The sequence below is a fragment of the Eschscholzia californica genome, unplaced genomic scaffold (assembly GCF_041429995.1).
Source record: "Eschscholzia californica isolate CP2 unplaced genomic scaffold, dmEscCali1.0.p SCAF_3, whole genome shotgun sequence".
Lineage (NCBI taxonomy): Eukaryota > Viridiplantae > Streptophyta > Magnoliopsida > Ranunculales > Papaveraceae > Eschscholzia > Eschscholzia californica.
The window spans coordinates 43,153,340-43,170,337 of record NW_028238420.1 but is presented as its reverse complement, the minus strand read 5'-3'; the positions used below and the strand labels follow the sequence as shown (position 1 = coordinate 43,170,337).

Here is a 16,998-nt window from a genome sequence, read left to right as displayed (position 1 = left end):
TTTTGGGGATTAAGCAGATGTGAGTATGGTTAATACCTGGGGGTAAGCAAGTAGTCTTAAAGAAGTTTTGAACTAGCTCGTAGATATCCTCATTGATGGTATCCCAATTAGTTTGAAAGAAGTATGGGGGGTACCCATCAGGCCCTGGAGCTGCTTCTTTCTTCAGACTCTTCATGGCCCAGTTGATCTCTTCTATGTTAGGGATTTTAGTAAGGTCTTTATTCTGTAAATGAGTGATGGTAGGTTGGAATAAGTTGGCCATGTCCTCCTCCACTCTAGGCTGGATAGTGGTGTTAATGTGAAGAAGATGATTCTTAAACGTCTCATGGATGTCTTCTATTTCTTCTTTCCAGTCTCCGTTATTGTCTTTGATGGCCCGAATCGTGTTTGTCCTATTTCTCTGAATAGCTTGGGCGTGGAAGTATTTGGTATTCTTGTCTCCTAAGTTGATGAAATTGTTTCTAGATTTTTCTTTCCAGATACTCTCTTGAAACAGATAAAGCTCTTCCAGAGCTAAAGTGAGCCTATTATTCTCCTCTTTGGTAGTAGTGTTTTGCAGCTGTTTAATGATTTGACTAATTTTCTTGTCGATGTTTCCGAAGACCTTTTTATTCCAATTTGTCAGTTTATTGCTAAGTTTCTTTAAGTTGCTCTGAATATTGTCCGTCCTGTGATTAGTCTTGATTTGATTCCAATTATCAGCGATGAAGTCAAAACATTCGGGATGCGACATCCAAGTCCTGAGGAATTTGAATGGCTTGGGAGTACTGTGAGAGACATCTAATTTAGCTAAAAGAATCGGTTTATGATCCGAACCGACCGCCTCAAGATGAATGACTCCTTTGGATTTAACATTTTGAAGCCAATTCAGATTAGCAAGAGCTCTGTCTAATCTTTCTTGAATAAGATTATCTCCATATTGCTTATTACTCCACGTGTAGGGGTAGCCTTGGTAACCCACATCCGTAAGCCCAAGTTCACTAATGATGTCATTGATCCTAGTGTTGATGGAATTGGATTCCTGGGATCCGCCTGACTTCTCTGTGGGGTCTAGGATACAGTTGAGATCCCCTATCAAGATCCAAGGAGTATTTATGTCCTGATTAACTTGACGCAGAGTCTTCCAAGGGTGTATCTTGTTTTTGGAGTAAGGGGAGCCATACTAATGGATCACAAATGGGTGTCAAAACAAAATCAACCTCAAAATAAAATAAAAATAATGAGTGCTAATATTTTCTCACTTTCAGACCAAAAACTCATTTGTATGGGGGATGTGGACTGAAAAACTGATGGCTCCAAAAGATTTACTAGTTTGCCTTTGGTCAAATAACAACTGTCCATGCCTGGCCCATTATTCCCTGGTAATAATAACCCAAACAATATTTTAGTCATTTTTGTCATTGACTTATGAAAGCTTGACTCCTTTTAGTAATCCTCACTCTCTCTCTCCCTCTCTGGAATTGTTCTTATTAAGAAGATGAATCAAGTGTGGGATACTGAAAGTTGTTCTTCAGATGTTGAGTTACTATAGTTTCACTACTATAATAAGGTAAAGAACTCCATCCCAAATCTAGTTATTTTCTCAATCACTACAAGGACTTATCAATGATTGATAACATTGTTATTTCCGTTTCTTTATTTTGTTTTGTTTTTGCCTTAAGTTTGTTTCTTTCTTTCTTTTGCAGAAATCAAGTAGTTTCTGAGGTGACAAAGTTGGTTTTTTCCACCAAAAGGGTATGTTGTTAACTATACATTTTTGTGGATCAAGTGGTATAATTCTATAAAAGTTCTATTTTTATAGAAGATTGGATCTTTATTTGTTATTTAGGTCAAGGAACTAGAAAATATAGTTAGTTGAAGTTTTGGGCTAAAGATGGATCCATTACAAGCTATTTGCACAGCTAAAGATATAGTTACTAGCATGGTTAATGTAGTTGGTGCATTAGTACAAGCCTCTAGGGACATTGAAGAAGGTCCCAAAAACATTCAAATGCTAGATGAGTTTGTATGCCAGCTTGAGCAATTGACCGATCATCTTAAGCAAAAACACGCAAACAAACTCCATAATCCCCAATTAGAAAAACAGATTCAAGCCTTGAATGGGTTAGTCGATAAATTACGTCCCAACATAAGAAATGCGAAGACAATCGTGTTAAAAAATAGGCGTAGGGGTGTTAAGGTTAAAAACATCTTTTTGAATACTATAGTAGGAGGAGGAGATCCAATATTGAAGCTTGTCACCACGATAACGGATGACTTGAACAAGTGGCTTGCATTTCAAGAGATTGCCGACAGAATTGAGAAAGCAATAGACTTAACAGCCGAAAATACACCTGCACGATTGAGAATCACTACTAAAAAGGGCTACTCGGTTTCTAATAAGAGCCAGTTAGTGAGAAGTTTACTAGAGAAAGATGATTCTGAGCGAGTCATCCTAATTGTGGGGTTATCGGGTATGGGAAAGTCCTGTTTGGCCCGACAAGTAGCTTCTAGCCCGCCAATGAAGTTCAATGACGGCGCTGTTGAACTCGGTTTCGGGCAGTGGTGCAGTAGAGGTGCTTGTAGTAACAACACAGACGAGTACCATAAGCGTCTTACGAGGAAAATATCTAAATTGTTGGTCGTGATTGGGTTTTGGGAGAAGTATGAGGATGACGGTAGTGGGGATCTTGACTATGTTTGCTCCAAGCTGCAAGAAGCTTTACTTTCAAAGAACCTGTTGATTCTTTTGGATGATGTTTGGGAGCAAGATATAGTATCACGATTTGCCGACTTATATGATAATGGTTGTAAATTCTTGGTGACCACAAGAAACGAAGCTGTTTATGAGATAACGGAGGCAGAGAAGGTAGAAATATGCAAAGAAGACGTAAAGGAAACAAGTAAAGCAAATCTTCTCTTTTACAGCCAACTCAAAGAAGATGAGCTACCGGTATGAACTAAACAATCTACTACGTTCGTGCTTCGAATTTTTTTATATCTTCTTTCTTTCTATGCTTGTTTTCTACTTAAATCATTTCCTTGTTATTAGTTCTTGCTTTGTTCTTAGCTATACAAGCAGGAAATGACTGAACTCTTTGTGATCCTTTCTATTTTCCGTTTTTTTTTTTTTTTTTTTTTCTCATACTCACTAAACCGCATCTTTTATTCTGTAGAGTGTTGCAGATAGGTTGCTTGAATGCTGTGGGCATCACCCACTTACAATTGCTGTAATGGGTAAGGCTCTAAAGAAAGAAACAAGAGTCGAGAAATGGGAAAATGCCATTAGAAATCTACATACTTATGCAGAATCTGAACCAGGACCCATTTCATATGCAACTGAGAAGGATGACAACACATTAACAATCTTCGGTTCATTCGAGTTCAGTTTGGAAGCCATGACTGTAAATCCAAGAAAACTTTTCGTAGCTCTTTCAGCATTATCATGGGTTGAATCCATACCAGAAGCTTGCCTAGAAGCATTGTGGTTAGTACTTGGGAAAGAAAGCTTATTCCCTCTCATAGTAAGCAAACTCGTCGAGGGATCTCTTTTGATGAAAGCCGACTCTTCTCCATTATATCAAGTTCATGACATGGTATCTCTCTATCTTGACGGAAAGACTAATGAAGCCATTGATATCTTAATAACCAGATCTACCCAAGAAAATGTTGCATTGATTGCCCCATGGCTTTTCGTCTTTGGTAAAGAAAGAGTTAAAGAGATTGCTGAGCAAAATCTGAAATCTTTCCTTAATGTATCAGAGGAAAATTATGCAGTTATCGCCATAAACTCGGTAGTTCAAGCTCTCGCGGCTAGCAATTCCATCTCCGAACTCGAAGCAAGTCGAGTGAGGTTTAGTAACTTATTGAGGCCAAGAATTGCAGACTTAATCTCAAGTGGTTCACCTCGTCTGATTGCCGGGTGTGCAAATGCTATCACAAATATATTCAGTAAGAACGATTATGTCGAACACATGAGATCTTTCGAAATTATTGGCGCAGTTAACAATTTTGCAGGTGTACTGGGAAACTGTGAGGACCCCATTATCCAAACGAATATTTCGATAGTCCTTGCAAAGTTTGCAGAATGTGGGAGCTCAGAAACAGTTGATAAGGTCCTTCGATCTATACCCATAAACCAATTGGCTAACTTGCTCACTCCCAGTGGAGAAGAGTGTCATGAGAGTGTTTTCGCGATACTTTTGTCATTGATGAACTCTGGTCAATCAAAGGCAATAGAGAAAATGCTTGCTTGTGGAGTTGATCAAGCTCTCATTAGGCTTCTCCATAATGGTTCAGAAGTTGCTCAACATCATGCTATTGTGACATTGAAGGCGTTTTATGAGCTAGGAGGCCCACTCGTCAAGAGATCCATTCGTCCTTCTACACTAAACCTTTTACCATGGGATTTAAGGATAAAGATCGAGAAATATGTTTCGCCAGACAAAAACGAAGCGAGTTCATCAAAACCTCAGAAATTTGACGATCCCATTCTCAAACTTCTCGACAGAGATCAGAAGCAAGTACTAGAAGCAATGCAGGATATAGTTCCAATCATTGAAAAAGCAAACGAGCCTAGAATTCGTGATATGATAATTCAAGGACCATTAGTCGAAAGACTAGCAAAGTTATTACAATATGGACAATCAGAAGGAAACTCGGTAAGATCGCAATCTGCTTTTCTACTAATGAAATTAGCTTGTACAGGTGGAGAGCCATGTGTCCGTAAATATCTCGAATATGAGATTGTTCCTGAACTAGTCACAATGATGCTATCTAATATCGACGAACTACAAGATGCAGCATATTCAGCTCTTCACCAAATGCTTTTCGGACAAGGTGGGCAACTAGTAATGAATATTATCCTCCAAAGAAGTTTTCTTGATAAATTCGTTTATTCGATAGATAGTAAATCAGTTAAAACAAGGGAAATTTGCGTAAACTGTGTACTAGATCTCGTCGAAGTGGGAAACAAAGTTTTTATAGAGAGAGTTTCTTATTTGCAAGTTGCAGAGAAGCTAGCAAAGCTCGAGAAGGTTAGTGGTGGCTCTGGTGACTTTGTTGTAAGATTTATCAAAGGATTGAATAAGAATAAGCATCTTATGAAGACAGAAAGAGATGTTATAAAACAGCAAGTGGCTAGGAAGGTCAGAGCCATCATGAGAGGTCACAAACATAACGGTCAAGTCATAGCTGCCGTCGAAGCATGTATTGCTGAAGGATCAAGCCGAAATAGGTAAAACAGCAAGCGTGGCCGGCTTACGTTTATTTGAGGGATCTGAGTTTGAATCTGAATTATATTTATGTGCGATTTATTTGCATAATGAAAGCTCTAGCATGAACTTATATCTCTGTAATAAATCAGATTTTGTAACATTCTTCTTAAGCATAACTTATCTTTCGGCTAAAAACTCGTGTATTTCAGAGTAATTTTTCTTAGATCTAACTCCATTATAGAGGTATAACTAATTTTTCTTCGATCTAACTGCATTTGGATCATCTTACCAGAATGTCAAAAAGTGACGTGTTTTAGGTTGATTTTTAATCCATAATTAATTTCTTCTTCGAAAAAGAAAGATATAGTAAAGGATCTATTTCTAAATTCTTGTTTGATGTAACTAACAATACGAAGATTATAAGATTAACAACATGAATGTCACATGAGTGATTCTACATACCGGAACGAGCCCTATCAGTTTACGACGATATATTGAATGTGGTCAAGTAGAAACCCGTAATAAGTTTCAGGCACATTATTGATGATGATTTCTTGCTAAGCTAACAAGATCAAGAAAAGATTTGATACATATTTTCAACTCCATTCAAATGTTTGAGAATAAGACTGCAACGTGCCCCTACCCTAACTTGTCCTCAACTTGAACTTTGAATTCATAGTCAGTCATGTGGACAAGACGTGAGATTATTCTAAAGCCTTTTGCACGGTTAGGTAAGCAAAACCTAAAAATTTCTTTCTTGTTCAAGATATTTGAATTCTTTTTTATATTTGTTGGTGTTTGATTGTTTGGAATTTCCTTCAACAACAAAAAAAAAATTTGTTTGGAATTTTAATCGGCCGGGTAGTACTATATGACTTTTTTTTTTTTTGTTGAGAGTGGTAGTACTATATGTCTTCACATTTCATATCTACTTTTCTTGAGGTCATTTTGCCAATTATTACCAATATTTTCCTCTCAAATTTACTTCACATACTCAAAATTATAGAGTTTTGGAGTTTATGTCAACATTATCGACCTTGAACTATCAAATGTTGCATAATTATTTTTTCTTTTTTTTTTTTTTTTATTGAACTAATTACTTTTTCTCTTGATATCAACATTTTATGGATAACATTGGTGACAAAATAATGGAGCCTCACCTTCCCATACGTGACAAACCAATTTGAATGGGGAAAAGTCGTAGCCCATTATTCAATCATTCATCCTACCAAACACAATACAATACTTTTTCCTGCCCGCCTGCCCCTTCATCCCAATTTTCCATTAATATGTTCAAATTATTCTTTTCCTCCGTGATATTATGGTGGTTAATTTTTTTTTTTTTTTTTTTTTTTTTTTTTTTGTTGAAAGTTATGGTGGTTAATTAGACATTCGAAAATTTAATAGCCGATTTGAGAATGTATTCGATAGGAAAAAAACTATTCAAGATTGAGATATCTGAATCCATATCTAATAATAGTTATCCGATAAGGATTCGGATACGAACACGATAACATCTGATTCGGTCGATATCCTTGTTGTTCATGTGGTTATGATTTAAGTTCACTTTACTTCTGTCTTGGTTTGATTAAGACAAAGTCTGGGTTGAAGTAGGGAACTTCTTTTCTCTAATTTATAGAGAGATAGACAATCAGGGGATTATCAATAATCCTCCTTTCGGATTAACCGAGATAGACAAAATTAATGTAGTCGGGGCGAGAATAAATTCTCTTTCCTTAAGATATTTTGCACCTCCGTAATAGTACCAACAGTTAAGGTGTATGTCTTCGGGATACAACGACTATCCTTTCAGAATTTAAGATGGTACTTCCATATTCTAAAAGCGTACGAACCTTCGTAAATAATATGAGCTCTTGGACTGATACGAATAGATCTTCTAGACACTTGAATGTTATAACTTCATTAAGATGCTTCTTTCGAATTCCAGACACACCGGAATAATTCAAAAAGTGGAATTATTTTCCAAACACACCAGAATACTGATTCCAAGAGAGAAGAAAAGAAGAAAATCGAAAGACTTCACTCGGAGACTTATTTCTTCAGAATCCTAGATATATTAGAATATTTCTAAAATCAAAATTATATTCCAGACACACCAGAATACTGATTTTAGAAGAGAAGAGAAGAAGAGAATGAATTGGATTATATTTGGAATGAATTTGGGTAACTGGGAATTTCGATTGAAATTTGGACCGTCAGATCTAGCTTCAAGTCGCAGACGAAACGCCCATCGTTAGATCAAGCTAGAGCGGCCCGAAGCATGCCCAACAGATGAGAAATTTGGTCGTTAGATGAAGCTTTGGGCGTATCCCACTTGTTGCCCGACGCGGGTGGAACGCCAACCGTTAGATCTTGTTGATCCAACGCGTCTAGCTTCGTCCCAACGTTATCTCGAACAGTTTAGCGCGCAACCGTTCGATGCACTCGGGTGGAACGCGGGTCGTCCAGATCTGGACGTGCTTGCTTCTCCCAGATGGCCCCCAATCTAACTTTGGACGTTTCAGTCCCTAACTTAACCGATCTTCGTTCAAACTTTAGACTTGAATTTCTCATTCATCTAGAATCGGATTTGAGGGATTCTTGGCTCTAAGTTGAAGAGCTCGACGAGACAAACACATTGGTGTATTCCGTTTCTGAGGACGAGTCGGGTCGAGCCAAAATCGACTCTGATTCCAACAATCCTATTACTAGTTCTTTTTGAAAAATAATTGTGTATTTTCCTTCGGTTATACTTATTCTTATAAGTCAAAAATATTACATTTATATTCAAAATAGATACATAGTTTTAAATGTAAGAAACTATATAGTAGTTATAATCAAATAATTAAATTATTTCCGTTGATGTTTACTAAACAAATTAAAAAGTATTAAAATGTTAAAGTTTTTATAAGCTTATCAGATTATTAGAGGTCTAACAAGATTATCGGATTCAAATTCAAATACCGGCAAGTTGATATCCATCGATATTTATCAGATACAAATCAATCTATATCTGATATAAGAAGCTACAGTTTACACCCTTAGTTTTGAGTTTGTTCTAATTTAGAAATCTTCGTGCCAGAGTCATTTTCAGGACCGGGTTAATGTAATATAATGTAGCAATGTAGAATGAATGACTACTTCCAAAGGCAATTGGATCCATTTTCGGAGAAATGCTATTGAGCCTACCATATGCGCAGTTTCCCCCTAACTTGTTTCTTTAGCTAGGTATATTTGCAAAATAGCAATCTTATGATCTTAATGCCTACTTTAAGATTTTCAAATATGTTATGAAAAAAATACTACCAGCTATTTCCAACTTACGATCTCTGCATATGGGGAAAAAATATTACTATCAACAGTACAAAGACAATTGAACCTGACTAGTTGTCGTGTGCATCCTCTCTTTCTCTGAGATAATAATGACAGAGAGGAGGTGGTCGACCCGCTCTCTTCCTTCACACAGAGTGAGGTAAAGAGAAAGTCAACCAACTCTTTCTCCTTATTTCTTTCGTCAACTAATTTTAACTTACAAACATAGAGGGGTGGTTGACCTCCTCGCTTCCTTCACACATAGAGAGAGAAAGTCAACCAACCCTTCCTCCTTATCTCTCTCTTATTCTGCTTGTTTTGGTTTGCTTAAGCTCTGAGGCTTCACCGAAGATACCAACAATGCCATTTAGTACTCTTTCTCACTCTCTCTCATCTATCGCTCTCCCCTTTCTCTTTCTAAAACTTAACAAAATTAAAAACATTTAGGGAGAACTAACAAATGACAGAGAAATTGTAGTTAATACTTTCTTAAGTAACTGTTAGTTTGGAGGTCAAAATGAGAGTTGGTCAAATCTTGGAGCCCAATAGGAATTAACCCTTTTAAGGATTAAATGCAAATTTAGGGACTAGAAAAATATACTTTCTGGGCTTTGTCTATTTCTCTCACTTCCCATTCTCTTCTTAATCCCGACAGAAACGTAGAAGGAGAAAGTCAGCATACAGGAAAGGCAGTAAGAGAGAGAGAGAGAGACTTATTGTAAATCAATCTTCTTCTTCTTGTTCTTCACATTGACATTTTCAGATCTCCTTACTTTTCTTCTCTCTCTGTATATTTCTCAATTCTTGAGCAGCTCAATTTTGAGTCTCAATTAGGGTTTGTTTACAGAGATGGGAAAAGGAGGAGGAGGTTCTTTAAGCGAGAGTGTAATAAAGAAGATCTTGCTATCTTACGCTTACGTAGGAATATGGATCTTCTTAAGTTTCACAGTAATCGTTTACAACAAATACATACTTGATAAAAAGATGTATGATTGGCCATTCCCAATTTCTCTAACCATGATCCACATGTCTTTTTGTTCTGCCCTAGCTTTCTTCCTTGTTCGTGTACTCAAACTTGTTGAACCAGTTTCAATGTCTCGTCAACTTTATATTTCTTCTGTTGTTCCAATTGGTGCTCTTTATTCTCTATCTCTTTGGTTCTCTAATTCTGCTTATATCTATTTATCTGTTTCTTTCATTCAAATGTTAAAAGCCCTAATGCCAGTTGCTGTTTATTCAATCAGTGTTTTATTCAAAAAAGAATCTTTTAAAACTAAAACAATGGCTAATATGCTTTCAATTTCATTTGGGGTTGCTATTGCTGCTTATGGGGAAGCTAGGTTTGATACTTGGGGTGTTATTCTTCAACTTACTGCTGTTGCTTTTGAAGCTACTAGATTGGTTTTAATTCAAATCTTACTTACTTCTAAAGGTATAACCCTAAATCCAATTACATCTTTGTATTATGTTGCTCCATGTTGTTTAGTGTTCTTGTTTGTACCATGGGTATTTGTTGAATTCCCCATTTTGAAAGAATCATCAAGTTTTCATTTTGATTGGGTGATTTTCGGAACGAATTCTTCTTGTGCATTTGCTTTGAATTTGGCTGTGTTTTTGTTAGTGGGTAAAACTTCAGCTCTTACCATGAATGTTGCTGGTGTTGTTAAAGATTGGTTATTGATTGGATTTTCATGGAGGATTATCAAAGATACTGTTACTATGATGAATTTGATTGGATATGGATTAGCATTCTTGGGTGTTACTTATTATAATTACTTAAAATTTCAAGCACTTACTAATAAAGATGCACAAAAGAAGGCTGAGCCGCCTAGTGATGAAGAATCCGGAAAATTGTTGGATGATAGAGAAGGATTAGGAAATGGTAAGAAAGATGATTCAGAGGCTTGATTTTGATTTACTTTTCAGAGTAAACTGCATTTCAATTCTCAATTGTGAAACAAGATGGACTAGAAAAGATAATTTCGAAGATCGGTGAAGATGGGTTCTCTTAGTTTTGCTTTCCCACGGATTCGAATGAGATTTTGAAATCAGGTTTTTGATCTTGACAAGCTTTTGTTCTTGTTCTTTTTGTTGGTTTGACTATTTTAGATATGTGTGTGTTCTTAGTTTACTTGTATTATGATCTTGGGGAGCTAGATTTACTTTTTTTCTTGTTCTTGATTTTGAGTTACTCTTGTGAACTTGTAGGATCCCTTCATTCTATTGGGAAATTTGAATACCTATTAATTTTCTATGATTCAGTCTTGTTATTTAAGTTATTTATCTTCTCAGTAGTGTTAATATGCTATGTTCTATATTCTATATCGATTTTCTCGGGGCAAAGTTGGTAACGATGAGATAAAAACAAGTTAGACTCGGGCGGGTTAGATCTAGACAATAAGATAAACGGACACCACCTTAGCAAATACAAGATAAGAGCGAAAGTCATGTGGTTACATGTTAAGTAAAAGGGAGCATTGTGAGATTATTATAGACCTAGTTATGCCATCTGAGCTTAAGGTTAGCCGAGAAAGTTGTTCGGATATCCATGACACTTTCAAATTTATGCTTTTGGCTTCTAACTTCTCTTGGGTGAAATTAGAATCCCATGAAGTACATTCTGCTAGGGTTTGATTCCTCTTCAAACTTACATTCTGGAATTGAAGAAACCAATGAGAAAAGGATTGAAACAAACCTTGTAAACTATGAGAAGAATGAAGAAGAAAACTGGAACCCTATCTCATGCCATATGGTTGAACTATGTTGGAGGAAAGGCTGATGGTTACTTTATACCAGTGACGAAAACCTCACTTCTTCAGCTAGTTTTTTTTGGGTAAGATAGGCCCAAGACTGCTCGGGGGACCGGACCCACGAACTTGCCCTCCCCAGACTCCCCAAGGCTCAATTCACTACCCTCCCAAGTTTCTGTAAGTTTTGAGGAGCCATTATTCTGAAAATACATCTGAGACAGAAATTCACCCACTTAAGGATGGTCTCTATAGGCAAGGAAGTAGTTAGTTGGAGATAGGTTTAGCCGTTTAGGCGTTTAGCCAAATGTTTGTAAAGTAAGGAAGTAGTTAGTTGAGGTTTATTAACGTGGAGACATGTTCTCATTATAAATTTGTATATGTTTTGAGAAAACAAAAAAGAAAACTTTTAGGTATCAAACCAGATTTTCCCCGCAAACACTAATCCTATTTGTCTCACGTTGTCAACAGAGAGCTGTTAGCCGCGAACTTCACTAGAAATCTATTTTTTTTCTCTCTTCAACCTCTTTTCACCACCACTACCATCATCTTCATCTCTCTCTCTCTCTATGTTCTGCCGAAAGGAAGGCCCCTCGTCGGAACAGAGTTGTGGTGGTGGGACTTGGGAGAAGAGGTGGAAGAAGAAGACCTGAAAAAAAAAACGAAAAAGAAAAAAAGAAGATTCAAGGGTTTGTTGACAATGACACAACCCATCAGCTACCCTTATCGTGAAGAAAAGTGGTGGCGCGAGTTGAGGAGAAACAAAAGATAACTAAATTCCGTGGGCTTGGTTGTGTTCCACAAGTAGATTAACTAAATTAAATAGTCTCTAGTAACGAATCACAACATCAACAGGATCCGTGGCGCAATGGTAGCGCGTCTGACTCCAGATCAGAAGGTTGCGTGTTCGATTCACGTCGGGTTCATTTTTAGTTTTTGTCACACATCTTTACTTCTTTGTACAAAAAACTGATATGGGAACAAAAAAAAAAAAATCGTGGTCGGCAGGATTCGAACCTGCGCGGGCAAAGCCCACATGATTTCTAGTCATGCCCGATAACCACTCCGGCACGACCACTGTTTTGTGTATTAGTCCCGAGAAAAACTATTTCACTTGCAATGGCAGTCGCATTCGAATTTGGGAAACGAAAAAATATGTATAATATTATACGATGGTGTAAATCAGCTTTGTGAAACATTAGTAATATAATATGTTTTAGCAAGTCAAGGTTTAATAGCTTAAAATGCATCATTAAGAGTCTAGTCCCTTGTAACAGATACTACATTCATTGTAAAGAAAATCGTGTTATTTTTTTGATGAAAGAAGAAAATCGTGTTGATAACATGTATTTCTAGGATCACAAAAATCAATCTTGAAAATGATATTGCATGTTGCGAGTTCAAGACCTGCAAAATTTCATTGTCACAACAAGTATTGAGTTGATTACATGCCACAAGTTTATACAAAACAAACTTGAAAATGATACGACCTGTTTTGATAATTCAAATCTTATGATTTTTCACGCATTATGAAGTCTGGATGCATTATGAAGAATGGTTTAGTGCCTAATCTCTAGCACATAACTTCGTCTTCCATCCATGTCAGGTTGCCTCACAACAATGTCATTTATCATTATAAAGAAAAGATAGGGTTCTTTGTTCCCAAATTTTAATCCTAGGTGGGTGTAGCGTGTAGGTAGGTAAACTTGGTCTTCATCAAATTTAGCTCGCAAATAGATTGTAACCTACTAAAAAGTAACAGGGATTTTTATTTTGGGGTTCAAACTCTAAGTTAGACAAATTGTGGACCTTCTGTCTGATTGACAAATTTACATGGGTTTCCAAAGCCTGAGTGGAAGTTATAACAACACTATATTTGTCAACTCCTCCTAGTCGGTGGGCTCGAAGCGGTTTTGGAACCAAAATCAACTCGTATCTACCGTTTCAACTGTCTTTTGTAGGGGCGGAAGGGTCCAACTGACTGTCGTGAACAAAATTGGTTCGTATCTGTTGATATTTTATTGAATAATAGTCCAAACTTAATATTTTTCTATATTAGAGTTCACCGTAGTTAAGACTTCTTGATTCCAACTAAAACCCAAATAAAAGTTATAAAAGAACATCCTCTTTCAGTCATTGAAGAGTTCTTACCTAATTCCGACAAAAAAAATCGAGATTACCCAATTTATAATCGTCTAGTGACGAGTTTAGAGATAGAAAGAAAAACTATCTCAACTTCAGAGACTTCAAATAATTATTATAGAAGGAACGGAATTTTGAGAGAAAAATAAAGTTGATTTTGGGTCAAACACAAGAGGAGTGTTTGTTTGAGGGGGCATTTTAAAATTTTTACGAAAAATCAAAATGGGGGGGCCTCTAACCTCTCTAAACCCTATATATCTCAAATTAGGGTTTCTCACTCCTTGATTTTTCTCGGCCACTTTCAGTGGCAAAACACAGCATCTTCAGTAAATTGAAGTATTTGCGAGAAAATTAATGGAGTCAATGGAGGCAGATAAATCATGCCAGATCGATCTGGGTAACCTATTAGCCTTCGACCCAAATCACCAACCTTCTCTGTCTTCTAACAGGTTATTATCTTTCATCTTCACCTCCTTTCACTTGTTTCAATCTCTAAATTGTTCATTATTTTTCTGAGGTATCAGTTTGAGGTTTGTGAAATCTTCTTTATAATCACTAACTCCAGAAAAATCTCGACTTTAGGGTTTGTGGGTTTAGTTCCTTTCATGTCCTTGAGATGTTGATGTTGTAGTTCTTTAGTGCATAAAGGTCTTGCCTTTAATTCATATTCTATTGGTAACAAATCACTGAGTAGTTCATATTTGGGGTTTTATTTTGTGGGTTTTGTTGTTTTTATGATTTTGGTTCGTGGGTTGTATTCTAAGTTGGGTTTTTTAGCTTAAAGGTTTCTCTTTTATGTTATTTTTATGGCTGTTTATCTTCTATTTTCAGGACTGTTTAATTTAGGTTTAGTTATTTTTTGCTCGAGTTGCCAACACTAAAATGAAGATAGTAGTAACTATTTGTTAATTCTGGCCAATAGAATTTCAGTATCATAAGAACATATATTTAAGTGAGAATTGTTATATATCATGATTTCTTCGTCTATATCCAGGGAAGAACTACTGAAGGAATGCTTGCAGAAAGCAACTGAACTTGTCCAAAAAATTGCAGATAAAGTTTTCAACTTACCTGCAACAGAAGATAAAGATGGGCCTTTAGTTCAATTGCCTCCACCAACGACGAGGTTGCCAAGGGAGAAACATGTATGCTACCTTGTTTTTCTATAGTTTTTTCTTACAAATGTACGTGTTTTTGCGTTTTCATGATTTTCATATATCCTCCTTTCGTATTACAAACATCATCGGAGTTGAATAGCTTGAAATGTTTTTGTGGAGACGTTTTTAAGTGGTTAATGTAATCCTTATAGACTATGGATCTCTATTGGCATACGTTTTAGTGGTTCTCCTTTTGTTATATACGAGCAAATTTATGAAATATCCTATTTGTTTATACAGCTTCCAAGGCCCGCACCACCTACAAAATGGGAAGAATTCGCTAAAAAGAAAGGTTAGTGATATAACTTACGGGGGTTGCCAAATTTTAAAAATAAAATTTAATATGGTTTCTGTGTTTCCATTTGTTAAATAGTTTCACTGTTAATGGTTTGGATTCAGTTTTTTCCTAGAATCAAATCTGATGTGATTGGTGCTCATTTGACATTCTTTGCAGGTATTGTAAACCGTAAGAAAGACAAGATAGTGTATGATGAACAGACTCGAGGCTGGAAGCGTCGTTACGGCTATGATCGTGTTAATGATGACAATGACATTCCAATTATTGAGGCGAAGAGTACTGATGGTAATTGGTTTAGCTTTATTATTACTCTAAGATCTTTAGATTCTGCTTTATACACATTCTGCATAGCCTCTTGTGATGGCTGGTCTTCTTTGTGCCTCTGATAGAGAGGAGAAGAATATAGTATTTCCTAAATTTGTCTTAAGTAATTCTTATTTTGTTGCCCTTTTGACAGAGCCAGGAGTGGATCCGTTTGCCAAGAGGCAAGAGGAAAAGAAGAAACGAGTTGAAAAGCAAGAAAAGAACCGGATGCAGAATCTGAAACAAGCAGCTAAAGTTGGTGCTTTGCCAAGGTATTGTACCATAAACATATGAACATTACAAGAGTATCATTATTTTTCAATCTTCTATTCTACGCGTGACTTTTGTGTTTAAATTCCCAGTTTGTTCATCAACTTGAACTCATCAATTATATGGAAAATTTTGTCGTCCTCTGTAATTATCATAGAGAAGTGTCACTATAACCCGTTTGTAATGTCGGTCGAGGCTTTGGTCTGCCAGTGATTGGAACTTAACCATTGATTCAACGTGTCGACCATCTTGAGCCGAAGTACCCAAACTAGTCATGTCGTATCGTTGTAGTTGTTTGTCAATATCATGGTAATTATTTGTATCAGCTGATCTCCCTGAGTAAGTCTTGGATTAGATGAGGATATGGGAAGTCTGATCCTATCCCATGCCAAACCCCTCAAATTTGTTATTTATGAACTTCGAATTGTTGGATGTTAAAGTGAATGATTAGAGTGAAGTTTGTGGCCTAACCAAAGAATTGTGGTGCAGTCATGTTCAACTTTCCGCAACATCACTGCCTATCACAGGAACTCAAAATCCAGCAAGGAAAGCTAGTAAGAATGAGCTAGAGAATGTTGCAGGAATGGCGGCAACTTCGACAGCTAGTGGTGGTAAATTCGACAAAAAGCTACCTGGAGAGAAACCTCCTAAGCATCCCGGAAAATTCCGAAAGGTTAGTAGTTGTCATATATTCTCTGCAAACTGTTCTCTCTTCCTCTCACAACCACTCTACAATCACATAGTCGCAAAACAAGACTCGAGATGGTAAAACTTTTTTCTACCTATTTATTTTTGTTCAGTTTCTTCCCGTTGCCGAAGGAAGAGGAATGGGTAACTTGGAAAAAGAGCAGACTGATAAGGTTCTGAACAAGCTTATGGCCCAGCACTCTCATGAGATATTTGACGTAAATAAGGTAAGCTGTACTTTCCGTTTCATCCCACGGTAGTGGAACAACTGGTAAACTAAATTTCGCTTAAGCTGATTGGGTGAATGAGGATTATATGTATGTTTTCGTGAACAGGCTGTGAACATGTTCAATGACAAGATCGAGAAGAAAAGAAAGAACAAGAAACAGCAGGACAGGAAACCGTCTTCTTCGACCCCAAGCAAGATGAAGCCAGAAAAGAAACCCTTCAAGAAATCCTCGAAAGGACCACCAAAGAAACCGTCGAAGAATTCAAAGAAAGTTCAATAGAATCGAAACTAAATTATATAACAAACATTAAGAGATCATATAGGATTCTTCTCGATTGAGGTGCGGTTTTCGTTTTTCTTCTCAGGAAGTATTTCGATTTGTTTTTTTTGTTTGGTTGTACTTCTTAGAGTAGTAGGTATTTGTTTAGGTACTCTGATGAAGTTAAAGAAAGAGCTGACATATTTATTCTCTAATATTATCACCAGAATGCTAATTTTTGAGTAGTTTTTTTTTTGTTGAGGAAATTTTTGAGTAGTTGGGATTCATGAAAGATATAACAAGCTAAATTATGATGAAAGTATCCATTTAGTGAATAACTGATCTAGAGGTTGATTTTGAGGCCATTTCAGACCATTAAGACTTGCACCACGAGAACAG

General features: G+C 36.6%; 2 protein-coding genes, 2 non-coding genes and 1 pseudogene across 5 annotated transcripts; 4 read left to right on the top strand and 1 right to left on the bottom strand.

Moving 5' to 3' along the window:
• Positions 1–1,235: 1,235 nt before the first annotated feature.
• On the top strand, positions 1,236–5,390 carry LOC147550563 (uncharacterized). The gene is made up of 3 exons (XM_086669284.1): positions 1,236–1,549; positions 1,686–2,932; positions 3,156–5,390. Exons 2-3 carry the CDS (start codon positions 1,874–1,876, stop codon positions 5,217–5,219), a joined length of 3,123 nt encoding a protein of 1,040 aa, XP_086525410.1. The 5' UTR covers positions 1,236–1,549; positions 1,686–1,873; the 3' UTR covers positions 5,220–5,390.
• A 3,732-nt stretch (positions 5,391–9,122) lies between these two features.
• Positions 9,123–10,761, top strand: LOC147550562 (putative sugar phosphate/phosphate translocator At4g32390 pseudogene; annotated as a pseudogene). Its single transcript, XR_015238457.1, has one exon. The product of XR_015238457.1 is annotated as a putative sugar phosphate/phosphate translocator At4g32390 pseudogene (transcript).
• A 1,347-nt stretch (positions 10,762–12,108) lies between these two features.
• On the top strand, positions 12,109–12,180 carry TRNAW-CCA (transfer RNA tryptophan (anticodon CCA)). Its single transcript has one exon. It is a non-coding gene; the product is annotated as a tRNA-Trp (tRNA).
• A 70-nt stretch (positions 12,181–12,250) lies between these two features.
• On the bottom strand, positions 12,251–12,332 carry TRNAS-AGA (transfer RNA serine (anticodon AGA)). Its single transcript has one exon. It is a non-coding gene; the product is annotated as a tRNA-Ser (tRNA).
• Positions 12,333–13,403: 1,071 nt separating this feature from the next.
• On the top strand, positions 13,404–16,865 carry LOC147550559 (ribosome biogenesis regulatory protein (RRS1) family protein). The gene is made up of 8 exons (XM_086667078.1): positions 13,404–13,845; positions 14,391–14,541; positions 14,794–14,845; positions 15,008–15,136; positions 15,309–15,426; positions 15,914–16,097; positions 16,225–16,338; positions 16,447–16,865. Exons 1-8 carry the CDS (start codon positions 13,751–13,753, stop codon positions 16,618–16,620), a joined length of 1,017 nt encoding a protein of 338 aa, XP_086523204.1. The 5' UTR covers positions 13,404–13,750; the 3' UTR covers positions 16,621–16,865.
• Positions 16,866–16,998: the final 133 nt, after the last annotated feature.